General features: G+C 54.8%; 1 protein-coding gene across 3 annotated transcripts; it reads left to right on the top strand.

The window, feature by feature from the left end:
- Window positions 1-1,862: 1,862 nt before the first annotated feature.
- Window positions 1,863-23,532, top strand: CABP1 (calcium binding protein 1). 3 transcript variants are annotated; one of them, XM_070399274.1, is made up of 7 exons: window positions 1,863-2,594; window positions 15,241-15,420; window positions 18,360-18,390; window positions 18,645-18,788; window positions 19,773-19,882; window positions 20,118-20,265; window positions 23,105-23,532. In XM_070399274.1, the coding sequence occupies exons 1-7, from the start codon at window positions 1,944-1,946 to the stop codon at window positions 23,128-23,130; spliced, it is 1,290 nt and encodes a 429-aa protein (XP_070255375.1). In that variant the 5' UTR covers window positions 1,863-1,943; the 3' UTR covers window positions 23,131-23,532. The 3 variants fall into 3 exon arrangements, with proteins under 3 accessions (XP_070255375.1, XP_070255373.1, XP_070255374.1); XM_070399273.1 differs by lacking the exon at window positions 1,863-2,594 and adding an exon at window positions 10,159-10,564; XM_070399272.1 differs by lacking the exon at window positions 15,241-15,420 and having other exon boundaries at window positions 1,866-2,594.
- Window positions 23,533-23,984: the final 452 nt, after the last annotated feature.

The raw sequence follows: 23,984 nt of genomic DNA, 5'->3' as shown, positions 1-23,984 counted from the left end.
ACATTTGTGGTTAATCCTGCCCAACACTGATTACTCTGAGGCCGGAACAGGTACGACACTGATTGACCCCAGACTCTGGGGGGGCCTTTACACCCTTCACATCCGAGTGGACATTGCAGTGATGCTTCAGGGCAGTGGCACCCAGCCTGCCTCAGTATCTGTGCTATAGGCACCTGCGTAGCTCGGATATGGCAGTTCAGTCCCTTATAGTAGGTGATCCAGCGAACACCTAACTTCTCTTGTTCACTTTGGCCTATGGGCAGTTGCTTTCCCCGCCCATCCTGTTTTTCTTTTTTTAAAATATGTTTTTATTGATTTCAGAGAGGAGGGGAGAGAGAGAGAGAAACATCAATGATGAGAATCATTGATCAGCTGCCTCCTGCATGACCCCCACTGGGGATTGAGCCCACAACCTGGGCATGTGCCCTGACAGAATCGAACCTGGGACCCTTCAACCTGCAGGCTGATGCTCTATCCACTGAGCCATACTGGCAAGGCCCATCCTGTTTTGTTTTTTAAAAAATATATTTTATTGATCTTCTACAGAGAGGAAGGGAGAGGGATAGAGAGCTAGAAACATCGATGAGAGAGAAACATCGATCAGCTGCCTCCTGCACACCACCCACTGGGGATGTGCCCACAACCAAGGTACATGCCCTTGACCGAAATCGAACCGGGGACCCTTCAGTCCACAGGCCAACGCTCTATCCACTGAGCCAAACCGGTTAGGGCTCATCCTGTTTTTCTTAATTCCCCGCACCTGGGTATGTACCAGAAGACGGCAGTGGAGAGAAGGGTGAGCACTTGGCATGAGTGATGTGGAGCATATTGGCAGTCAGCACACCTGTCCTCCTATTGAGGCTGACCAGACTTTCCCTGTTCTCATGCATGGGTGGCATCAGGGCCAGAGACCAGAACAGGGAGAGCCTGGGAAGTTCATCCCTACCCCCTTTAACTCTCAAGTCTCCTATTACTAAATAAGAGTGGTCGCTGGGTCCTCAAAAGGTTCAGAGGGAAAGGAACTAGCTTCACGCATGGGTGCCCTGTTCTAAGCACTGGGCTAGGCCTTATGTGCATGGTGCCATCGGTGTGACCAAGCAGTTGGGGTTATCATCTGCATTTAACAGAAGAAGCACACGAGGTCCGGAGAGGTGGGTGACACCGGCCAAGACATCCCGGTGGCAGTGGCAGAGCTGGGAGCTGACATGAAACCCAGGCCTCTGTGATTCCCTGGCTGCCTACCAAGTACCAAGAGCAAAAACGTCTCTCATCTAGAAGGGCGTGAAGGAGAGGGGACACGAGCGCTGAGGGCAACACATGGGTCCTACCTGAGACTTGAGCATCAGCGGGCCCTGCAAATCCACTTAGACATGGCACCTGGCTGCTCTTCTGTTCCGAGAACTGGGAACTCTGTGGCTGATTTACCAGGTCATCCAGCCCCACTCCGTGATCTTGGGACTTGATGACGTACCCAGAGTGGAGCCTGTCCTTCCACGTCATTCTGGATGCTGTGTAAGCGGTGATGTCACGGAGTGCTTCATCGTCCTTGGCTCTCATCCTCCGTTCCAAAGTTGTATCCCCTGGGGAGTGCATCCCACCTGCATTTCTGGAGGTTCCGGGGGTCCTGGGTTCCCGTGGGGGCCTCCAGGCGTGTTAAGGGTCAGTTCCGGCGATACCGAAGACTGGACATCTTTGGGGCCCTGGGCCAAACCCCTTCCCTTGTGCTCCCTGCTCCGTGCCGCAGCGCCCCCTAAGCCGCCAGGGGCCGCCCGGAAGCGAGGCTCCTCCAGCGCTGGGCGGGGAAAGGGGCGGGGCGAGGCAGTACCTGGGCCGCCCGGAGCTGGGGGTGGGCTCTCAGGGGACAGCCGGCGGGCACCCCCACAGATCTGGACCGCCGGCCACCTGGGAGCTCGGGACTCCGGGTGTAGAGGCTGCGCTATCACATGGGTGGCGGAGTCGGGGCCGCATTTAAGCGGCCCGGGTACGGCGCCCGCCTCCAGCGCGTCCTCGGGCTTGGCTCCCGCCGGACGCCCTGCTCTCTGCCCACCGGGGGGCCCGCTCGGTGCCGCACCGCGCCTCCGCTGCCCGGCCATGCGAGCGCCTGCCCCGCTGCGATGAGCTCGCACATCGCCAAAAGCGAGTCCAAGACGTCGCTGCTGAAGGCGGCTGCGACGAGCGGGGGCAGCCGGCTTCCCCGCCAGGGCCCTGCCCGGGAGCCCGGGCTGCCTAGCCGCCGGCTGCCCGGCACCTGCCCTGGCACGCCACCGCCGTCCGGGGACCCCAGTTTGCGGAGGCCCCTGTGCCGGCCGGCGCCGCGGGAGGAGGGCGTGAGGGGAAGCCGCTGCGGGCTCCCCCAGGCGCACTGCAGGCCCCGGGAGGCGCTGCGGGCGGCCGCGGCGTCCCGACCTTCTCCCCAGTCGCCGCTGCCGCCGGCCCGCGGGCGGGATGGGGAGGAACGGGGGCTGTCCCCGGCGCTCGGCCTCCGGTGCGCGCAGCGAGCCCCGAGTCGCGGGGTCTCCGCTCCAGCTGCCGCGTCCGAGGCAGACCCGTTCCTCCACCGGCTGCGCCCCATGCTCAGCTCCGCCTTCGGCCAGGTAAGGGCCGCACCTCCCGTCCGTCCGTGCTCGCTGGTGAGGCGCTCGGGACCCTGCCGCGGGCTGCGCCCCCACAGCCGTCCTCCTGCTGCCCGGGACCCCCAGCCACGCGCCCCTGCCTGCGCTTGCCTCCCCCGGTGCCTGCTTCAGCACCCTGGGCGCTGTCCACGCTCCGGCCTCTTCTGGGGCGAGGCACCCTGCAAAGCCGCCGTCCACCTGCCAGAATGGGCCCGTCCTGGGAGGGATCGGCCTCCGCACGCCACCCGGAGATTTGAAGGGGTCACGGAGGGGCGCTCTGAGCAGGGGGCGCGAAACCCTGGACTCTGGCCAAGACCACCAGTGAGCAACTCAAGAGAGCAAAGGGTTTGGAGTCTTGGGGTCAAGAGTGGGGGACCTTGGGGCACACAGCCTTGCTTGGGGACGAAGGACCCTAACCATTGCCTGTGGTGGCCACAAAGACCTGGGGAAAGTTAGGAGAGCTAAAATATGGGAAGAGAGAAGTGTCTGGAGGGCTGTACAGCTACTGCTCAAACTGGAACTTTGGGGTGTTTGCCGGAGGCTGTTGCTTCAGGGATGCCATTCGGATGGCAGTTGGGCAGCTGTGAGTCAGAGGATGTGGGGCAGTACCCAGAGCCGCCTAGCTTGAGGTGGTGTGCATTCTCGGGTCAGAAAGGTCACTCCGGAGTCAGCAGTGGCTCCTTTGGTTTCCTAGGCCTTTCTCTCAAGGGTCCGGGGCAGCTGGGCAGCTGCCCTTTAAAAACAATCCCTTAGTCATAATCCAGTTTGAGGGTGTGCTGCTGGGGGGAGAGGCTCGGCGGAAAGGAACCTGTGAACTCCTGAGCAAAGCCAGGATAGCCTCTGGTTCTGAGCCCATAATTAAATCAAACTCACTGCACAGCCTTGAGACAGTTCTGCGGCGGGGGGAGGGGGGGCGGGGGGGGGGGCGGATGCAGAGGTCTGACCAGGCTGTTTGCATGGTGTGTGGGGGAAGGCGGCTGAGCCTGTCTGTGCTAGGAAGTAGCGTAAAGCAGCCGTTTGAAGCTCCCGGCTTGCCATGCTGGATCAGAATTCCAAGGAGGCCGTGTGTGTGGCTTCAGATCCGCACATTCCTTTTCAAAGTACTACTGCGCAGCGGCTGATGCCGGAGGAGGGCTGACATGAAGGCAGCTGCGCGTGGATTTGGGTTGCACGGGGCTGCTGTGGTGGGGTGACAGGGCTCCGGCGTGTGGCTTTGTTCCTGCGGGGAGTCCTCCGAGTTCGCTGGGAACAGTTCTCCATCGTGGAGATGTGGATGCAGAGCTGGGAGAGTTAGTGTGCCAACGTGATGAGGGAGAAGTTCACTGCAGTGGCTTACGTATTAGTGAGCAGGTGTAGGGCGTTAGGGCATTGCTCCGGCGTTGGCCTGGCTTCAGGGAGACAACAGTGAACAAGGTAGCTGGAGTTCTGGGTATTTTGTGTGTGTTGTTGTTGTTCATCCTCACCCGAGGATACTGTCCCCCATTGATATTTAGAGAGTGGAAGGGAGGGGGAGAGACACAGAGAGAAACATTGATGTGAGAGAGACATAATGATTGGTTGCCTCCCACACTCGCCCTGACCAGGACCAGGGATTGAGCCTCAAGGTATGTGCCCTTAACTGGAATCCAACCTGGGACCCTTCAGTCTGCTAGCTGATGCCCTTGAAGCTTACAGTTTAGCAGTTTGGAAGGGTAGGTTATTGGCTCAGAATCGCTCATTTTCAGGTTAGTTTGCTGGTGATCCGGCTTCATTCTTCATTCTCAGCTGCCTGCTTTTCTTCCCACTTCTACTGTCTCAATCATTAAACGGAGAGTATTCTCCAGCCCCATGTTCTGAAATGTCACCAGAGTCATCTGAGCCAGGAAGAGCTGGAAGGCCCATCAAATATTTACTCCCTCTGGAAGCTCTTGCCCTTGGAGCTGCAGACGTTTCCTTTAAAGCTGGGGCACATTCAGTCTGGGCTTCCTGCTGACAGCTCTCAGGCATCTGAACAGCAGCAGCAACAACAAAACCTGGCCTGGGACTTGGTGCCAGGCTCCTGCGAGGGGGAATGAGGCTTCCTTTCCCTTCTTCTTCTTTTTTTTCCTCTGAGCACCCGCACCGGCCACCGCGCCGCCGCTGCTGCCCTTCCTCTCCCTTCTTTCTGCATTTAGATTTCTGCCCGGGAGACAGGGTCAGGACCAAGGGAAGGCAAATGGGCTTCTGAGTACAGACACTTTCAGGTCGGGCCTGCTTAGGCAAAACATCACCCTGGGGAAGTATATTTGTCATGTCTCCCAAGTTCATATTTCTTAACCTTAAGTGACTCATCCTCATTAAGCCTGTTTCTTTATCAGCAAAATAGGGATAATTCGTAGTACCTCACCAGGTTTAGGGGAGATTAAATAAGGTGATATGTACGGAGCTTGGACCAGTGTGTGGTTCAGACCAAAGGCTCTATCAATGTTATTATTATTATTGCAGCTGCTGTTGATTAACCACCAAGGGCTGTGTCGGGCCGTTTTCCTTATATTTGTAATAGAATAAGGGTTCAAAGTGAAGGTACCAAGATAGACTCCTAAATTAGGGGGAACAGCAATTAGGATTCTTCTAGTGACCTCACAGGGCATCCTCGCTGCCTGCAGGGAGACTAAAGCATGGGATGGTGGCTGGGGAGACAGTAGAGCTGCAGGTTCCAATCCCAGAGCCGTCATTGCCTAGTGCTGTGGCCTTGGGCCTCTTATTTTCTCTTTCAGTCTGGGTTCATCCAGAAATGAGGTTGACAGAAACTACCTTGCACAGTTGTGTGAAGTATACAAGACTCAGTATGTCAAATGGCCTGGCTCAGAGGGGTGCTGGGAAAAGGGCAGCCTTCATTAGTGTTATTGTTGTTATTTATAGAGTAAGTGTCCCAATGAGGGCCTGTACTTTAAAAGCTGTCTCTGAGCCAGGTGAGGAAGGATGTTAAAGGAAGGAGCTGAATGGCAAAGGACCTTTCCTAGTAACCTCTTAGTGGCTAGCTGCGGACATGTCACCCGGAGAGAAGACGTGGTACCAGAAATTAACTCAGAATAGACATAACTTAGGGCAGTGCTTGGCACTGGGTCTTGGAACAGTCTTTCTGCTCCTTACCTTACATTTGGGAAGTAACACCCCTTGTAGAGGAGCAAATGCAAATAAAACCCACAGCTTTGTCCCACCCTTCTTTTTCTAGCTGTAGAGACACCTCTTTGGAGTTGGGTATGCTATTCCAATTCCCAAACTGCTTTGCACATAGTAGGATCACTGTGATCCTGTATCCTAATGAGTGAATCAGCAAATGAATGGCTGATATCTCCAGCCACGGACTGCAGAGGGTTCTTAGCTCCTATCGTTTCGATGGGGAGAGAGGCTATGATGGCTTGGGTCCTAACAGATCTAGTCCTACTAGGCCTATGTTTTTAGGATGGGGACTGAGTATAGTACTCACTCCTGCCCGGCCACCTTTCTCCCTCTGCTCTCTGAGAAGGCTGGTAGCCCTAATGGCCTTTTCTCTGGGGCCTGAAAAGGTCAGTTGTGATTAACATAAATCAGAGAGAGTCCCCCAGGTGTCTGCATTTGCCTCTAGCTGTTCTGGGGAAGCAACAAGGGTACTTGAGACCTTAGTCTAGAGCCCACTAAACAATTGACAAAATGTATCTTCTCATTATCTTAACTTCACAGCAACCTGTGAAGGTTAGCATTCTCTTCCTCCATTTTAGAGATGAGAAGAGAGACTCAGAGGGGAAGTGGCTTGTCCAAAGGTCACACAGGACTGTGCTGTGGTCTGCCTCTCTGAACAGCCTGCATGTGCCGCGCCATGCTGGTTTGGTGGCAAGTCACCTAAGTGTGTTTCCTATTTGTCAGAAGCAGCCACAAAGTGCCTCTCAGGTAACGACCCAGCTTTCCCTGAGCGTCTTAGCACTGGGCTGCCATCCAAGGTCACGTGCAGCGATAGAACTGATCAGGGCCACTGAAGACCAGTCTCCCTCCTAATCAGGAATAATCAGCAACGGCTTTATCCTTCTCATCCCCCTGATCCTATTATTCCATTCATGAGTCGGAATCTCACAGTGTGGCTTCCAGAGGCCCAGGGCCTGATGCCTCAGTGAATAGGAATGGGGGTGGGATGGGGCTGTGTGATGCCTTTGCTCCTTCTAGAAGCTCCCACGGTTCAGCCCTTTAAAAATTTTCTGCTGCCCTAGCCGGCTTGGCTCAGTGGATAGAGCATCAGCCTGCGGACTGAAGGGTCCCAGGTTCAATTCCAGCCAAGGGCACATGCCTGGGTTGTGGGCTTGATCCCCAGTACGGGGCTTGCAGGAGGCAGCCGATCAATGATTCTCTCTCATCATTGATGTTTCTCTCTCTCTCTACTTCTCCCTTCCTCTCTGAAATTAATAAGTAAATATATATTTTTTAAAAATTTTCTGCTGAAGGTCAAGCCATCTGCCCCTTCCAATCATCAGCACCCCTCCCGCAGAGCCAAACACAGCTTAAGCAAGCTCTAGGTTTGAATCCCTGAATCCCTTCCTGCCCTGAAGACTCAAGTTAATACTGCATCCTCTTCCCTAAAGAATGATGGGTTTCTTCAAAGTACCTGACTTTTCATTTAACAAGTTAAGATCAGGAATTTATTATTTTAATCTTTTTTTTCCCTGGGTGACAAAAGAGGGCAGAAATAATACCGTACGTTGCAAAGCCTGTACTTAACAGTATTTTCATATCTGTAGCTCATGGTCTTCACCATAATCCTCCAAAATTGAAAGGTCAGGTCTTATTTCCATGTTATAATTAAGGAAACTGGGATCCAGAGAAATTGAATCATTTCTACAGGCCATGTGGTTAGGAAATGGTAAACTGGGCCTCAAATCCAGCTGTTGGGACTCCACATTCTACATTCTTTAATATCATACTAGCATTTATTGAGTGTCTACTGTGTGCCAGGCTTCATGTTGAGGGGTATGATTTATTATCTTATTTAACTGTCCACACGGTCCATTACAAGCAAAACCTCTGACCCATATCCAAATATCTACATCCAAAGTGAGCAACGTTTTGAAGAGTGTGCCAGGGCAAAGCGCGTGCCTTTTCTGCAGGAGACAGCTGTCCTGTGTGCTGTTTCCAAGGACAGGCACATCACAAGGGTGACAAGTGGGTGCTGTGCTCTGGGATGGCCTGCAGGGGACAGGAGTGGGTGCCCTGGCCATATATGACCAATGCTTGTGGCACTGTGCCAAGCCCTTTGCATGTATTGTCTCGTTAACTCCTCGGAAGAGCCCTTGAGGGAAGGGTTATTAGACTACCCATTTGATCAATAAAGAAACTGAGGCTCAGAAAGATTAACTGTCCTCAAGATCAGCCAGTAGTTGCTAGGCAGCAGGGCAAGATTTGAACCCAAGTCTGACTCTGCACTCCAAGCTCTTACCAGTAGGCTGTGTCAGTAGTTCTCAACACTGGCTGCAGGTTAGAGTTACCTGGAGTGCGCTCATCGGCAATGTCCGGAGCCCACCTGTGCCTGATGAGTCCGAATCTCCGGGGAAGCTCCCAGTGAGTCTCATCGGTGGCCACGGGAGGGAAGCTGCTTCACACTGTGCTGCCTGCCTGCTCACGTATCTGCTCATGTAGTTCGTATGAACTGGGTTCCTGTGTGAAGCTTAACGCATTTCCCTATGGGGTCCCTGGTGAGTTCTAGCTTTACTTTTTTTTTTTTTACTTAAAATTGTTCAATTTTAATTTTTTATTGAATTTATTAGGGTGACATCGGTTAATTAAATTATATAGGTCTCAGGGCTATAATTCTATAATACCTCATTTGTGAGCCCTAGCTTTTCAACAGAATCTGCAGATGGCCAGTTTCCTGGCTTTGGTCTGCATGTCTTTTCTGATCTTCCTGAATTAAGGCGCATCCCTAGAGTTTTTGTGCTTCCCCTTCATAGCATGTAACTAAAATGTAATGAAGTCAGTGTGTTCCCAGCTGTGTAATAGCTCTTGCCCACCTGCTAGAATGGAAGCTCCTTGAAAGCAGGGACTGTGTTTCTCTTGTTCCCCAGGCTCTCAGGGCCAGGCACAGTGCCTGGCACATAAATACTGGACAAATGATCCTTCTTTCTCCATTTTAATAATTACTTATAGAGTCCCCGTATGTGCCATGCACTTTGCCATGTAGGCATTTTAAGTAAGAGAGAGGAAACCCCATTTTCCAGGCACGGACACTGAAGCTCTGGAATGTGAGAAGTCAGAAGCCAGCAGAGCCAGGACTCAACCCCAGGCCTGCCCATCCTCTCATTCATCCAGTCCATTGCTCTTCTTCATGAATGACCCTGACCCCTGACCCCAGATGCTGCTTTAAGCTATTTCCAAGGAACGCGGCTTTGAAGAAGGCACTTAAATTGGCTGCTTGCTCTTTCAATTCCAACTCGCCAGCGTCTTCACTCCTTTCTACACGTTAGGCGAAAACAACTCCCCAGCCTCCTCCATCGGCCCTCAGGGGGTACCCCTCCTTCTCCCATTCCCTCTCCGGAGGTTTGGCCCAAACACGGGCCGCTGAGTAGCCTGATTAAACCCTCCCCATGTCAGTGACATCGTCAGCGGCAGCTCTGTCGACAAGAGCTATCCAGGGACCTCCTTCCCCGGCTCCCTGGGACCGAGCTGGTGGCACCTTCTGGGCAAGGCCTCCCGCTCATCCTCCCTAAGGGGAGGTCTGACCAGCCACTCGAAACTGGGCAGAAAGCTCCTGGGAGAGGAGCCCCTCTGGACTGAACGCTCAGGCCTGCGTGTAAGGTGTCCATCTGGGGCTGACCTGCCTCTGGCGCCCCCTGCTGGGGAAGCTGGGTGCCGGGGATGGGACTTCTCTCTTGGGTCGTCTGGCTGGGGCTGTAGCTCTCCACTGGGACGTGAGCCTGGAGATGACTGACATCACAGCTGGAGCCTGGACAGGAGGCAGAGCCAGTCCCCTCAAAGTCCATCGTGGGACCTCGAAGGCCGCTTTGCAAGGGCGGCCTCTCTGCTCCACACCCCAAGGAAGCTGGTGAGAGATCCTGGCTCAGATTAGGCGGAGGATTACGAGGTCAGTGGCCCTCACTCACGCCCTCCGAGACTGCGCCCTGGGAAGGGAGCAGGCGTCGCTGCTAACTGCTGTTGGCTCAGCTGAGCTTCCAGTCCCCGAGCCTCATCCCATTCCAGTGCCCGGGCAGGTGTGGAAAAAGCGTGATGGAGACGTCGCAACTCCCCCAAGCCCTCAACTGGAGCCGCCTGCTCAATCCAGCTGCACTTGTCAGGAGGTGCCCTGTGTGTTCGTCCCTGTGTGCTTTCGTGTGTGTGTGTGTGTGTGTGTGTGTGTGTGTGCAAGCACACAGCTGGGAGGCACCCTGGCTTTGAGGACCCAAACCAGCCTGATTCCCCTCCTGGGTCTGCTGGCCTAATTCCCAGCTGCAGCTGCCCTTGGGGGCCCCCCTCCCCAAGGCAGTCTCTCCGCTGCTCTGGCAGCCGGGAGAGGAGGGGCTGCGGGAAGGGGACTGAGCGCTAATCTGGTGGGGCTGATCTGGCCGCCTTCTCCAGCTCCGCTGCCCTCTCCAGCAGCTCTCTGGGTGATTTTCTCTGTGCCCTGCATGCTCCCCTCCTGCCTTCATCTCCTTAAGAAAGTGCCCAGAAAGTTAAACCCACACACACACAAACACACACACACACACACAATCCACCAAAAAAAAAAAAAAAAAAAGAACCAGCAGGAGCAGGCAGGAGCAGGCAGACGAGTGAGAGAGCACGCGCGCGCGAGAGAGGGCTCGGTCCTGGAGGGAGAGCGGCGCAGGCAGAGGGCGGCTGGGCTTGGCAGTGCCCGGGCCTGAGGTCTCTCAGCCCAAGAGCCTCCTCCATGGACCCCAGGATCCTGAGAGGCGCTGCCTCAGCTTAGGATGGGCAACTGTGTCAAGTCTCCACTGCGAAATCTCTCAAGGAAGGTATGTTCCTGGACTTCCAAACCCGGGCTGGGGGATTGGGGCATCTTCCCATCGGCCCCAGGGGTTGGGCATGGAGGGGTGGGCATCTGAGGCTTGTCACCTTCCCGTGGGTTCTGCCTAGAGCTGCTGCCCTGTTCTGACCTCCGATTACCTCCTGTCACAGTTTCCTGTGTCCCAGGAAGTTGGGACTTGGAGCTGCCTGGGGGACTGTGTTTGGGAATCGGTACAAGATTTAGGAAAGAGCCACATGGCTGCTAGGATGTGAGTGAAAAGCGTGGGTCCTTAGGATGTCAGAGCGGACAGACCCCTTGGCACTGGCAGGACTGGAAGGGGGTTGAGCTTTGACCTTGCTGCTGCTAAGCCTCCTCAGCAGGAGGGCCTCTGACCCTCCCTGGTGGTCTCTACACCTTCAGGGCTGCGGGTTTTGAAGTAGATCCTGTTGCCACTGAACGGAACCAGGTCAGAGAATCTCAACTAGGACCAGGCTGGTTCAGGGACCAGAACTGTCTCCATTGAGAAAGAGGATGTTGAGTCAAAGGGTCCGTGTGTCACTTTCTGTAGCGGATTTATTGCTCTCACACCAGGATGCTGTCTTTTTGCAAGAATTCCTTTTGGAAAGCAAATAAGCACTGGGCTGGCATCTATAGGGCTTTGCTTCAAGTGGACTCCACCTGTGTGTCTAGCCCTCTGCGGTCAGGCCGTGTGAGACACTCCTTGATAGCATCTAAAGGAAGAGGCATGATAGGGACGTTTTCCTGCAGGGCTGGCATTTCCCAGACAAGGAGCTTAATTGCCACTGAGGTTAAGTGACACTTACCCAAGGTCTCAGGTGAGCTAATGGCACCTCTGCCCCAAGCCCATCCTCACTCCTCCGTCCGTTTGACAGCCTCTCCATTTAGGGCATCTCAGGCTTTTCTGCTGCTCATCGGCTTCCTCATGTGGCTAAGCTGCTCACATCAAATCCCTTTTCATCTTTGCTGCTCCTCACATCCTTCTGAGGGGTGACTGTTTCTTCTGTGCACCCTCCCCCCATCATCTGCTATCTTCTTAGCGGAGTCTTTGTACCAGAAGTGGCCTCCACGCTGTCGCAGAGGAACAGAAACTGGTCAGAATTAGTTTAAAGGACCACGGGGTGAAAGCCCCTCCCCTGGCTTTGTCCAGAGCTTGAAGAGGTGAGTTTAAGAATAAGGATTGTCCTTTGGTTCCACCCCACCCATCTTCCTTACATAGCAGAGGGCTTAAGAATCGGGCTTCTCAGGTCTCCACTTTCCAGCTGTGTGACTTTGGGCAAGTTACTTGACTTCTCTGGGCCTCAGTTCTTTTGTCCATCAAGTATAAATACTAATACCCACCTTGCAAGGTGATTGTGAGAACTAAAAGTGTTGTGCGCTGTATTCACTGCCTGGAGTATAGTACTCAGCAAATGTTAGCTAGTACCATTGTTATAATCATAATTTTTCCACTCTGGGTTTTCTGAAAAGGGGGATGGAGGAAAAAGAATATAGGAGAGGTTTTGAGTCCATGGAGTAAGGTTAAAGATCATGCAACTTATTGCATTTAATTTCATGTTTTTAAATTTAAAACATTTTAAAATTCATTTTAGAGAGAGAGAAACATCGATTTGTTATTTCACTTATTTATGCATTAATTGGTTGCTTCTTGTATGTGCCCTGACCAGGGATCAAACTCGAAACCTTGGCATATTGGGACAATGCTCTAACCAACTGAGCTACCTGGCCAGGGAAATGTCATGTTTTTTATAAAAATAATAATTGCTTTTTCCTGAATATTCACAATGTATCCAACTTGTTATCTTATTTTCTCTTTTCCACCAAATAGTTATTTTGGCTGAGGCCACTCAGCTGACTGGACTCTGAGCTGGGATTTAAACCCTGGTCTGTGTGAATCCAGAGCTGGTATTTTTATTTTTTATTTTTGCCTTTCTCTTCTTCCTGCTGTCAAAAACGTTATTCTTAGACCTCTGAGTCTGCCCTTACACGTCATCTGGTCCAAATTCCCACCGGCTACAGCAGTCGCCTCTCCTACCTCACCAAGTGCTCACTCAGCTTCTCCTGAATCCCTCAGTGTGGGAGCTCTGATCTGCAGACTCTTGGCCAGCTCTGTTGTTAGAAAGCTGTGAGGTCCTGAGGCACGCTGGGCCCTCCTGTTGCTAGGCCGCACTCAGGAGACGGCCCCTCGGTGCCAGGAGACATGGTCAGCCTGTGGGCCGCTGCCCACTTGGCTTCCTGAGTGGTACTCGGGGAACTGGTAACGGTGAGAGGCGGCCGCTCCAGGCTCTGAGCAGCAGACCAGCTGTCAGGTGCCATCACTGGCCGGGAAGAACAGCAGCTTCCCGGGGCAGCGTGGTGCCGGGCAGGATTACCATCAAGAGATGCGGTGGAAATTCCTCGGCCACCACTGGCGCATTCTCTGTGGGAGCAAATTCTCCATCCTTCTCACTTCTGATTGGCAAATATTCTCCCACTTCCTCTGAGGCCAGAAGTGAATGCCTTCTGCACCAGCATCTCTCTAAGTTACATCACTGTCACCGTCATCGTCATCATCCTGTCGTCACCGTGGCAACTCCATCTATCCCACTCTCATCACGCTCTAGGCACTATGCAATAGCTCATGGACTTCTCACAGGAATCCTGTGAGTCACCATGCCCATGCCCATGGCGTATAGAAGGAAATAGAGCACAGACAGGTGATGTGACCTGCCCCAGGTCACAAAGCAAGCAGGTGGCAGAGCCAGAATTGGGAGGCCAAAGTCAGTGTACAAAAGCACCTGTCAGAGTTCTGCCCTGCTGCCGTGTCACCTCCTGGGCCGTGTCACTCTGAGCCAAGTGTGTGCGAGTCACTAGGACTAAAGGCTGCCTCTCCACGGCACCTCCGGAGACTGCGTCCGGGGCTAAGCCACGGGAATCCCAGGCTTCCTGGGGGCCGGCCTCAGCCAGGAGGGCCCCTCTGGCTCTGCCCTCACTCTAGCTACGTCCCGGAGGCCTGTGTGAGTGTGGCCGAGGCTTTGACCTCACTTGGCATAAATCCGAATGGCCATTGACCCACCTGACACCCCTTACGCTCTGAGACGCGCTGAGCCTGGCCCTATGGCACTCACTGAGCTTGGGCCTTGGGCTGAGGTGCTTCACCGCGAATCTGAGCTGCTGCGGCTCCTTCGAGGAACCGGAACACTGTCTCCCTCTAGGCCTGGAGGGGGAAGGGAGTCTAGTGTGTAGCCCACAGTGTGGGGCGTTGGGGAGAAGACACATGAGAGGACAAGGCGAGAAGGGGCAGGTTGTTCTGCTTCTCAGCCCGGGAGGACAGGCCGCCCCGACGTTAGGATCGTCCTCTGGGTGTGGCCTTCATGGAGCTAGAGCAGTGGTTCTCAACCTTCCTAATGCCGCGACCCTTTCATACAGTTCCTCATGTTGTGGTGACCCCCAATTTCATTGTTACAAATTGAACGTAATTAAAGCATAGTGATTAATCACAAAAACAGTATGTAATTATATATGTGTTTTCCGATGGTCTTAGGCGACCCCTGTGAAAGGGTCGTTCGACCCCCAAAGGGGTCGCGACCCACAGGTTGAGAACCGCTGAGCTAGAGGAACGTGGCAGGAAGAAGAGTGTGGCGAGCGTGGGGCCCTGGGCGTCTTGGGGAGCCGGGGTGGGATAGAAAGTTGTGTCTGATGCTGATGCTGATGCTGATCCTGCCCTGGGGGCGGGGGTGGGCAGTCTGTGGGCAGCGCTGACTTTTTATAGCTGCATGGGAACCATCAGGGAGGAGACTGGATTGGCCCGGCCTGGGGCACAGCTATATTCGGTAAGCAGCGCCCCTGTCTCAGCCTCAGAGGTCGCAGGCAGGCTGGGCCCGGCAGGGAGCCAGAGAAGGCGGGAGGGGGAGGGAGACTTGCTGGTGTGAGAGTCTAGTGTCGAGGTTGCAAATGGTGGGATCCGACCCACAGGCGTGCTTTGTGTCGCCCACGCCCACCGGAAGGTCTCTGGCAACCTTGGGCTGGAGTTACGTAGTGCTGCTCCTTAAGACGGACTCCCAGCATCATTTAGTCCCGGTCTCCCACCTCTTCCACCTGCGCTTCATTTGTTAGCCATGGCCCCTGTGTTTGCAACCTCCAGTCTAGCCGAGCCTGCTCTCCACGTTGCTGCTCTGATTGTCCTCACTGCCTTCCAGTGGGGTCCAGCGGGGTCCAGTGGGGTCCAGTGGGGGTAGGGTCAGGAGTCAGTTTGGGAACTTAGCCCCAGGGTTTGTGCTGGGACATTGGGGCAGTGTTGGAAAAGGATGTATTCCATTTATCTCTTAACGAATTCCCATTGGTGGGAACAGAAGCCTCCTGCTGCCTGCTTTTCTCTCTGAGCCTTTGCATGCACGTGAGTGCGATTCTAGGCACACGTATGTGTCGTGTGTGTGTGTGTGTGCGCGCGTGCACATGAGCCACCTGGTGGGTACCACACCCAGCTCTCCCTGGAGCATCTGCTTCAGTCAAGGATTGGCGACTCCATCTGTTGGACCAATTGGATGCTGCCCCCGTGCCTCTGAGGGCTCTGAACCTGCTGTTGGACTCCCAGGGTCTGCTCTTGAGGAGCCCCTTCTAGGAGGCCCGGCGGGGCAGGGAGGTGATGCCTGCCTCTCTTTTGCATTTGCGTGGTGCTGGCTGAAGATGCGCCAGGAGGAGACTGCCAGCTACAGAGTGGTGCAGACCAGCGAGGAGGGGCTGGCAGCCAGCGGCGAGCTCCCGGGACCGCTCCTGATGCTGGCCCAGAACTGCGCCGTCATGCACAACCTGCTGGGCCCTGCCTGCATCTTCCTTCGCAAGGGCTTCGCTGAGAACAGGCAGCCTGTACGTAAGTTGGCCCCGGTGGAGCGCACCCAGTGGAGCTGTGCTCGACTTGGCTTCACGGGCGTGAGGAGGTGCTGGGAAGAGGAGGGGCTCTGTACACAGAAGTGTGCTTCCCCCGCAGATACACCCCAAACCCTCCATTTGCAAATCTGACCCCTGAAGTTTCCCACTCATGGCTGCAGAGCACTGCTGAGCCCACCTCCACCAGCAAGGAATGAGGACAGCAGCCAACATTGTGGGGATTTTTAAAAATACACGTGTTTTTATTGATTTTAGAGAGAGAAGGCAGAGGGAGAGAGAGAGGAACATCAGTCAGCTGTCTCCTCTCTGCACCACATCCTGACTGGGAGTCGAACCTGCGACCTTTTGGTGCATGGGATACGCTCAACCAACCGAGCCACACCAGCCAGGGCACGTTTGGGGAGACTTTCCGAACACTTTGTGTGCCCGGCACTGTGCTAAGAGCTTTGGCCCATTGCCTCGCTTAAGACTCAGAGCAACTCCAAGAGGTAGGTACTGTTACCCCATTTTACAGATGAGGAAACTGAGTTGGAGCAGTAACCTGCTGAAGGTAACAGCTTGTGGGCGATGGAGGTAGGACTCAGACTCGGGAGTCTGACTAGGCCTCCTGTGCTCGGAGCATCGGTGCTGAGCACACAGCACTGTCCAGAGGACTTGCTGCCAGGATGGAAGCCTCCTGAGATCGGCACTGGCCACGTGTGGCTGCACTGGCCACGTGTGGCTGCGGAGCGCTGGACGTGGGACTAGTGCAGCTGAGGAACTGGATGTTAATTCTGTTTCATTCCCATTCGGATTAAATAGCCACGTGTGGCTCCTCTACTGGACAGCCTCCTGCAGGCATTGGACAGCCACAGGGAGGGGGGAACAAGGATGGTGTTACAGGTGGAAATGTTTGTAGGTTCCATTTCCTGAATGCCACGTGCTAAATGCTACATGTCTTGTCTCACGGTATGCTCACTGAGGCCCTGGCAGGGGGGCCTGGCACTGACCTATTTACAGGTGCGGAGACTGGCTAGGTCACAGAAGTGACCTGCTCCAGGCCCATGGCTAGGAAGCAGCAGATCTGAGCTTTGCACCTGGGTCTGTGTGACTCTAGAGGCCAAGCTCTTCCCCCCGACCATTACATTGGAGTGAAAGGAATATATGTAGGCTCCATTCCACCTGCCCCCCCCCCCCCCCGCAATTGCTCATGGTCTTCCTGCCACCCGGGAGGGCATCTCTGGCTCTACTCCAAGCACAGTACACAGCTCCCCCACTCTGCACCCGGGGTGGGGGGGGCGGGGGCGACCCAAGCACCAGCCACCAGGACTCAGCCAGCCCCCAGGCCCCCCGCAGCGGGGCCCCTGGCTTTCCGCTCCCTGACTCTGTCTATGCGAGATGTGTGAGGAGGTGCAGTGGGGGCAGCAGCACCTCACTTCTCTCCAGCGCCTCTGAGCTGGGTGCTGGAGCCTGACCGGTGGAAAGGACTTGCTATATCTGAGTAACTTGTCCTCGAGAGTCCTCCGTGTGTGCGTGCGCGGGCACGTCCTCGCTCACTTGCTCGCTTGCACTTACTGGGGGTGTGGGCACCGCAAAAACCCGAGCACCAAGTCTGAGTTGAAGCAGCTCGTGGGTGACAGAGGTCGGATTACGTATGCGAAAGCGTACGACCCACAGGACCCGCACGCTGTGCGCCGCAAGGCACCTAACAGAGACAGACATACCTCCGTGACCCACCCTCAGGTAGAGACGCCACCTGCAGGACCCGGAGCTTGCAGCTGCCGGGCCCAAGCACACGGACACACTCCACACGGTCCGCCACCTACAGCCACTCCTAAGCACCGGCCTGTGCACCTGCTTGTTCCGCTAGCTGTTGCTCAGGAGCCCCTTCTAGAAGACGCTCAGATTTTAGATTTTCCAGAGTCAGGGTCCCATGCCCTGGGGCCAGTTTGGAGTGGGTGGGCACCCTGGCCCTGTTGGCTAGAACAGCCTCCCGCTCACGGGCGCACACCGCGTGTCTGTGTTCATGACAGGTGTGCCTCTACCTGGCGTGCTTCCTCAGGGCGGACACACCTGCCCCATGTCCTCCCTGCCCAGAGGCAGAGAACTGTGCCATCTGGGGAGGAGGAGCCCCGTGGACCAGTTTGGGAGCTTACTAAGCAGGTCCAGCTGGGCAGCCATCCATTTCGTGCCAGTCTGTCCTCCTGGGCAGGCCCGGGGCAACGGGCCCCTCACCAGCTGGAGCTGCCCCGTGTCCTCCGGGCCTGCTCTTTCGAGACTCCTCTGCCATCTGCTGTGATGCCGAGACCCAGGGTCTCCTTGGCTCCCCAAGGAGAGCTGGGCCCTGCTTGACGCTTTGGATGTGTGTTTTGGGGCCTGGCGGCGGCCGGAGGCGCTGGCAGCCCCCAGGCTCCTATGCTGTGCCCGTGGCAGGGCAGGGTGTAGCATGGGGGTCAAATTGGAGAAGGTAGAGCAGTGCCCGGGAAGCAGGGCGCAGCCCTAACCCTGCCTCCACACCTCGGGTCCTCCCCTCCGTCTCCCTCGGGCTGCCTGCCTGGTCCCTGCTTTCTCTCCTCCGCCCTCTCTGCTCCCATTACCTTGCAGGCCTCCTCTCTGCGGTGACCTCCCGCTGACGCTGTTTCATTTACAGGTTTTTGCCTCGGACCAGCTCTGTCCTCTGACACATTCTTGTGTCTGAAACAAGGGGCTGGGTGTAGAGGCCTGTGCCCCGGCTGCATGGGGCTCTTGGGGCCCTGGGCATTGGCCATTATGGGAGATGTGGGGGTGCTCATTTCCCCCTCAAGGACACGGCCCAGGCATGCTCGGCTGCAGCCCCGCCAGCTCCACCAGCGCCTGCTGCCACTTGCATGGCCCTCAGGTTGGACTTTGTGACTCCGGGCCCCTAGCAGCTGCTAACAGGACACGTTCTTCTGTTTCAGGACAGATCACTGCGGCCAGAGGAGATTGAAGGTGAGACCCGGCCCCTTAGGGGAAAGGGTTACTCAGCCATCCAGGAAGCTGAGGGAAGGGAGACCGGTGGGAAGAGAGGCGGAGACCCCCTGACCTCCAGGGACAGGGCCTGGTAGGGAGCCGGGGCCAGAGGAGTGTACAGCCGGCAGCTCCGGCTCTGGCTGCCCACGCTAGTGGGCCCTATGTCTGCCTTTGGCTCCAGAGGCTCTGCAGCTCCCAGCCCCAACCATGTCCACCTTTCTTCCCTTCCCCAGAGCTCCGAGAGGCCTTCAGAGAATTTGACAAGGACAAGGACGGCTACATCAACTGCCGAGACCTGGGCAACTGCATGCGCACCATGGGCTACATGCCCACCGAGATGGAGCTTATCGAGCTGTCCCAGCAGATCAACATGAACCGTGAGTCCCTCCACTGGGCACTGGGCACCTCCTTCCCTCCCGTCCTCACCTCTGCAGCCCTCTGCGGTCACTCCGGCCTGGGCTCACGTTCTGGGCCCAGCTCTCTGCAGCTCTGTGGCCTGGGGAAAACCACGTGCCCGTTTCCTCTCCTGGAAAATGAGGGGTGTGGCGGGGAGTGAAGCTCGGGAAGTCACCTAGGGACTATGTTTGAAGCAGCCCAGTACCTGGCCCGCAGTGAGTTGGACAGAGGGATGCTGTTATTACTGTTTTCCTCTTGTCTGGGTTCTCTCAGAAGCAAGCCTGAGACAAGAACTTGAAAGCACAGGTCATTTATTTAATAGGCGATGAATAGGGAAGTGAGACAGGGAAGAGGAGGAGCCAGCAAAGGGTGCATTCTCAAGCCAGCTACCACTGACGCGAGCCTAATTCTGTTGGGGAACTTGGGGAGTCAGTGTAGCAGCTCCCCTCAGGGCTAGCCTGTAGCCCTCACCTGGGGCACTTACCCCCCAAACTCCTGCCAGTCACTGGTGAAAGCTGTTGTTGAGCAGGCCTGTTAGCAGCTGCTAGGGGCCCGGAGTCACTTGTACCTCCTGAGAGAGCCTGTTGGAAGTTGAGCTTCCATTTGCACAAGGGTAAGGCTTGGAGCACGTGGGCCAGGCACCCAGAATTTCTGCTTCCCTCTCTGCCTTACTGCATGTGTCTGTCTCTGAAATTATTTGCCTGTCTCTGTGACCTAATGTTTCTTCCTCTCATCAATATCTATCTCTACTCACTTCCTGATTTGTTCCCTTTGTCAACCCCTGGCCACTTCCCTGAGCCATTCTTTGACAAACTACCTGCATATAGTCACCTCTCCGTCATCATTTGGCCTTTGGTTAAACCTTGGGCCTGGCCCTGTGCAAGTCAGGGTGGGTTGGTAGTACCTTCCATTGCCTAGGAGGAGAATGGTTAGATGGATGACCTAGCTCTTTCCTTTGTCCCCAGTGGGTGGCCAAGTGGATTTTGATGACTTTGTGGAGCTAATGGGACCTAAACTCCTGGCGGAGACGGCAGATATGATTGGTGTAAAGGAACTGCGAGATGCTTTCCGAGAGGTGAGTCCTGGGCAGTGGACAGGCAGGGGGTGGCAGGCTGTTAGAAGCCCAACCCCAGCATGGCAACTTGAAAAGAACCCTGAACCCTGGGTCCCAGACCAGGGAAGGAGCTTGGACAGAGAACAGTCTCTGGGGGAAAGGGGACAGTGACTCTGGAGAAGGAGCTCAACTTTGGGATCTGCTCTTGATGGTCTCCATGTTATAGCTCCCTCTCCCTCCTTCCTGCCCGGTCTAGTTTGACACCAATGGTGATGGGGAGATAAGCACCAGTGAGTTGCGAGAGGCCATGAGGAAACTCCTGGGTCATCAGGTGGGACACCGAGACATAGAGGAAATTATCCGAGATGTGGATCTCAATGGGGATGGCCACGTGGACTTTGAAGGTAGGTGGGCTTGAAAGTGGGAGAGAAAGGGACCATTCATGGAGCCCTCCAACTGTATATCCATCATGCAACCATCATTTCATTCCAACTTTCCATCCCCTACTCTTCCATCCTGCCATCCATGCACCACTTCAGTCTGCCTCCCATCTCTATATCCATCCATCCATCCATCCATCCATCCATCCATCCATCCACCCATCCCATCTATTCATTTATCCATCTCTTCACCTGTCCGATTTAATCCATTCATCCATCTCTAAACAAGTATCCATAGAACCATTTATCCATGCACTTATCTATCCACCCATGCCTATTTCTTCCATAATTCACCCATTCATTCATCCACGCACCCATCAACCTATGTATATCTCTCCATGCATCTGTACTTCTCTACATTCGTTCATATATTTATATATCTTTAACCACCTGCCTATATTTCTACCCATACTTCCATTGATCTAATTGTCTGTCTAGTCATTTCCCTATCAGTAGCCATCTACTCATCCATACATCTGTTACTGTGTCCATCTTCCCCATCCATCTCTATCCATCTGTCTGTCCACATTCCTCCATCCATGGAAAGTATTTTCTGAATGCCACATGCCTCAAGATGACACTCAGGCCCCTAAGATCTGACCACAGCTCCTACCATTCCTTCACTCCCACCGCACCTTACAGCTGCACCAAAGTACTTGTGGTCCATGAACCTGCTAGGTTCCTGTTTAACACACGGTTCTTTTGATCAAGATGCCTTTTATTCTATTGTTCACTTGGGCTCAATTCTGTTCATCCTTCAAGATCCAGCAGTGGGACACTTTGTTCAGCCCTTCGTCCCTGATTCTCCAGATTGAACTTTTGGGCCTCACAGCACCTCAGGGTCATCCTTGTCCTTCACACTGTCCTCCAAGGACTACTATGGTCTCTCCACTTGACTCTGAACTTTTCCAGAAGAGGAACCTCCTTTCTTTATCACTGCATTTTCCACATAACTCAGTGCCTGGCTAATGCTACATGAACACTTTTTCTAAGGAATCAGTAGCAATTACAATAATTATCATTTATTGTAAATATATGTACGAGTCACTGTACTGATTAGCTTTACATATTTTATCTCATTTAATTCTCACAGTGACTCTATGGATTGCTCTATTAGTCCCGCATGAGATGAGGAAACTGAGGTTCAGAGAAGTAGTGTAACTTGCTTGGGTTACCTGACTAAGAGGCAGAGCTGTGTCAAACCCAGGCCTGGACTCTCACCCACACATAACACTGTGCATGGCACCATTTGGAACTGTGTGAGATGCAGGGAAAAGACAGTCAAACGTTGACTCTGTACTCAGATACTTGAGTTCTAGGGAAGGCAGGATAAGTATGTGCCAGACAGTAAGTGCGTCCAGAACACACAGGGGGGGAGGCCTTTATGGCGAGTAGTTGTCCCTCACAGTTGGGTAGAATGTGACTAGATGGAGAGAAGGCTTTGCTACCACAAGATCCAAACATCTCAGGATGTCCTGTGTCCAGGTAAGTGCCCCTCACAGATGCCTGCCCTTCCCTGAAAGCCCAGGCCCCCCATTTATTCTACCAGCACGTATTGTACACCTCTGCGGGCTGAGACCGGACCCCCGCCCTGAGGAGCCTAAGACCAGCGAGGAAAACAGAACCCAACAGTATAGTTCCTGCTGTTTTGAGGGAGTGTATAGCAGGCTGTGGGGACAGAGGGGCCCCTATGCCAAGCTGGAGGGGGATTCGGGAAGGCTTCCTGGAGGAGGCTGTGAATAAGCAGAGCCTCAGGAATGAGCAGGAGCTACCAGGGGAAAAGAAGGAAGAACTGTTTATCCAAATGAAACCTGCACATGGATGTTTATAGCAGCTTCATTCATAACTGCCCAAACCTGGAAGTAACCAAGAAGTGCTTTAGTAGATGAATGGACTGTCCACCCGACAGTGGAATGCTATCAGAGAGAAGAAGAAAACTTAAATGGCTGCATACTGTATGATTCCAATGATATCACATTCCGGAAAAGGCAAAACTGGAGACAGTGAAAGGACCAGCGGTCGCCGGCGGCTGTGCTGGGAGGGGGAGATGAGTAGGCCGAGCACAGAGGATTCTTAGGGCAGGGAAACGATGGTGTACGAGACTATGATGGTGGATATGTGTCATTATATACTTGTCAAAGCCCATAGAATGGGCACCACCAAGAGTGGACCCTCCTGTGACCTGGGCTTGGGGTGGTACTGATCTGTCAATGTCGGTTCATCAATTTTAACGATTGTACCACTCCGGTGGGGCTGTTGATAATGGGGGAGGGTGTGCTGTGTGGAGGTCGGGAGTATATGGGAACTCTGTACTTTCTGCTTAATTTTGCTGTGAACCTAAAACTGCTCTAAAAGAGAAAGTCTAGTTTGAAAAAGAGAAGGGAGGGGACAAGTGGCAGGAAAGCTGGAAAGTGAGGAGGGAGAGGGAGCCAGCGGCACCTGAGGTGCTGGAAGGGAGAGCTGTGTGGCTGGGGCATGAGGTGGGGGTGAGGGGAGAGAGGAGGCCGGAGAGGCCAGCTGGGGCCGGCACTGGGAGGGCCTGCGGTCATGCCAGTGTCTGGGACATGATCCGTGGGGTCCGTGAGAGGTTTAAGAACGGGTCAGACATGCAGCTTAGAAAGCCCGAGCCGCTGTGTGTAGAAGACGGACGGGAGGAGGCCGCATGGAGGTGGGGACCAGCATGGAATCAGGAGCAGGGGCGGTGGCGAGGGGACAGGTTGAGGGCGATTCGGAGGCAGGGTCCTGAGCTGGGCCCTGACGGCTGTTTTCTCCCCCCCCCTCCCCCCCGCCCTGTACCCACCAGAGTTCGTCCGGATGATGTCCCGCTGAGGCCGTGAGGGCCCCCCAGGACTGCCAAGCTCCCACAGGCGGGAGAAGAGGGGCAGAGCTCTCCTCGCTCCGCTGCGTAGCTGCCGAGAGCCCAGGATGGACTGGTGGAGGGGGCCTGCTTGCACCCCGGAGCCCCGCCCTCCGCACTGTGAAAGACTCACAACTCCTGCAACTGGAAAGGGGGCGCCCACCGACAAGGAGGCCACAGTGCCAAGCCCACAGAGGTTATGCAAGGCGCCAAGTGCCATGTACCCAGCCGCTGCCGGCTGGACGGGCCAGGGAGCCCGCCAGCAGATCCCACATAGCATGTCTGCCCCAGGGCAAAGCCCTTGCTGCCCTCCTCAGCGCTGTGCCCATCCCAGCTCGCCTCAGCCTTGTTATCTCAGAACCAATAAAAACATTTCCGAGAGCAAGGCCGCGTGGGGTCTTTCCCTCTTGGGCCTGGTTAGCCACGTTTCCTGAGTACCAGCTGCACACCCAGAACTGGCCGAACATCCCTGCAGTCAGCCGGCATTTATTGGGTGCCACTAGGTACCCAGCCACTTCCTCACTGACCAGAAGCCAGAACCCGGCACCTTTAGCTGCAGGGAGATGGGGTGGTAATTTAGCTGGGTGCGCAGCTGCCACAGTATCAGGTTCTACAGCAAGTCCCTGCTTAATGGTGTCAATAGGTTCCGCTGCTTTAAGTGAAGCGACACATAATGATATCAGTTTTACCACAGGCTAGTGGATATAAGCAGGAGTTAAGTTCCTGGGCATCTCATCAAGGACCTGCTGTGTAAGAAAAAGAATGGATAGTGGGTAAGCATCTAGAGGGGTCTGCCCACTTCCTGTCTTATCGGCGCTTTCCCACT

This window comes from Myotis yumanensis, unplaced genomic scaffold, assembly GCF_028538775.1.
Source record: "Myotis yumanensis isolate MYYU_CA2020_CCGP unplaced genomic scaffold, mMyoYum1.0.hap1 SCAF_19, whole genome shotgun sequence".
NCBI lineage: Eukaryota > Metazoa > Chordata > Mammalia > Chiroptera > Vespertilionidae > Myotis > Myotis yumanensis.
Note: the sequence above shows the minus strand (reverse complement) of the source record. Positions and strands in the feature narration are given on the sequence as shown.

Excerpts from the sequence above, each read along its gene's own strand:
- CABP1 (XM_070399274.1), top strand. The coding sequence starts at position 1,944 with ATGGGTGGCGGAGTCGGGGCCGCATTTAAGCGGCCCGGGTACGGCGCC. Across the intron at positions 15,421-18,359 it reads TCGCTGAGAACAGGCAGCCT|GACAGATCACTGCGGCCAGA; the intron begins GTACGTAAGTTG and ends CTTCTGTTTCAG. Across the intron at positions 18,391-18,644 it reads GCGGCCAGAGGAGATTGAAG|AGCTCCGAGAGGCCTTCAGA; the intron begins GTGAGACCCGGC and ends TCCCTTCCCCAG.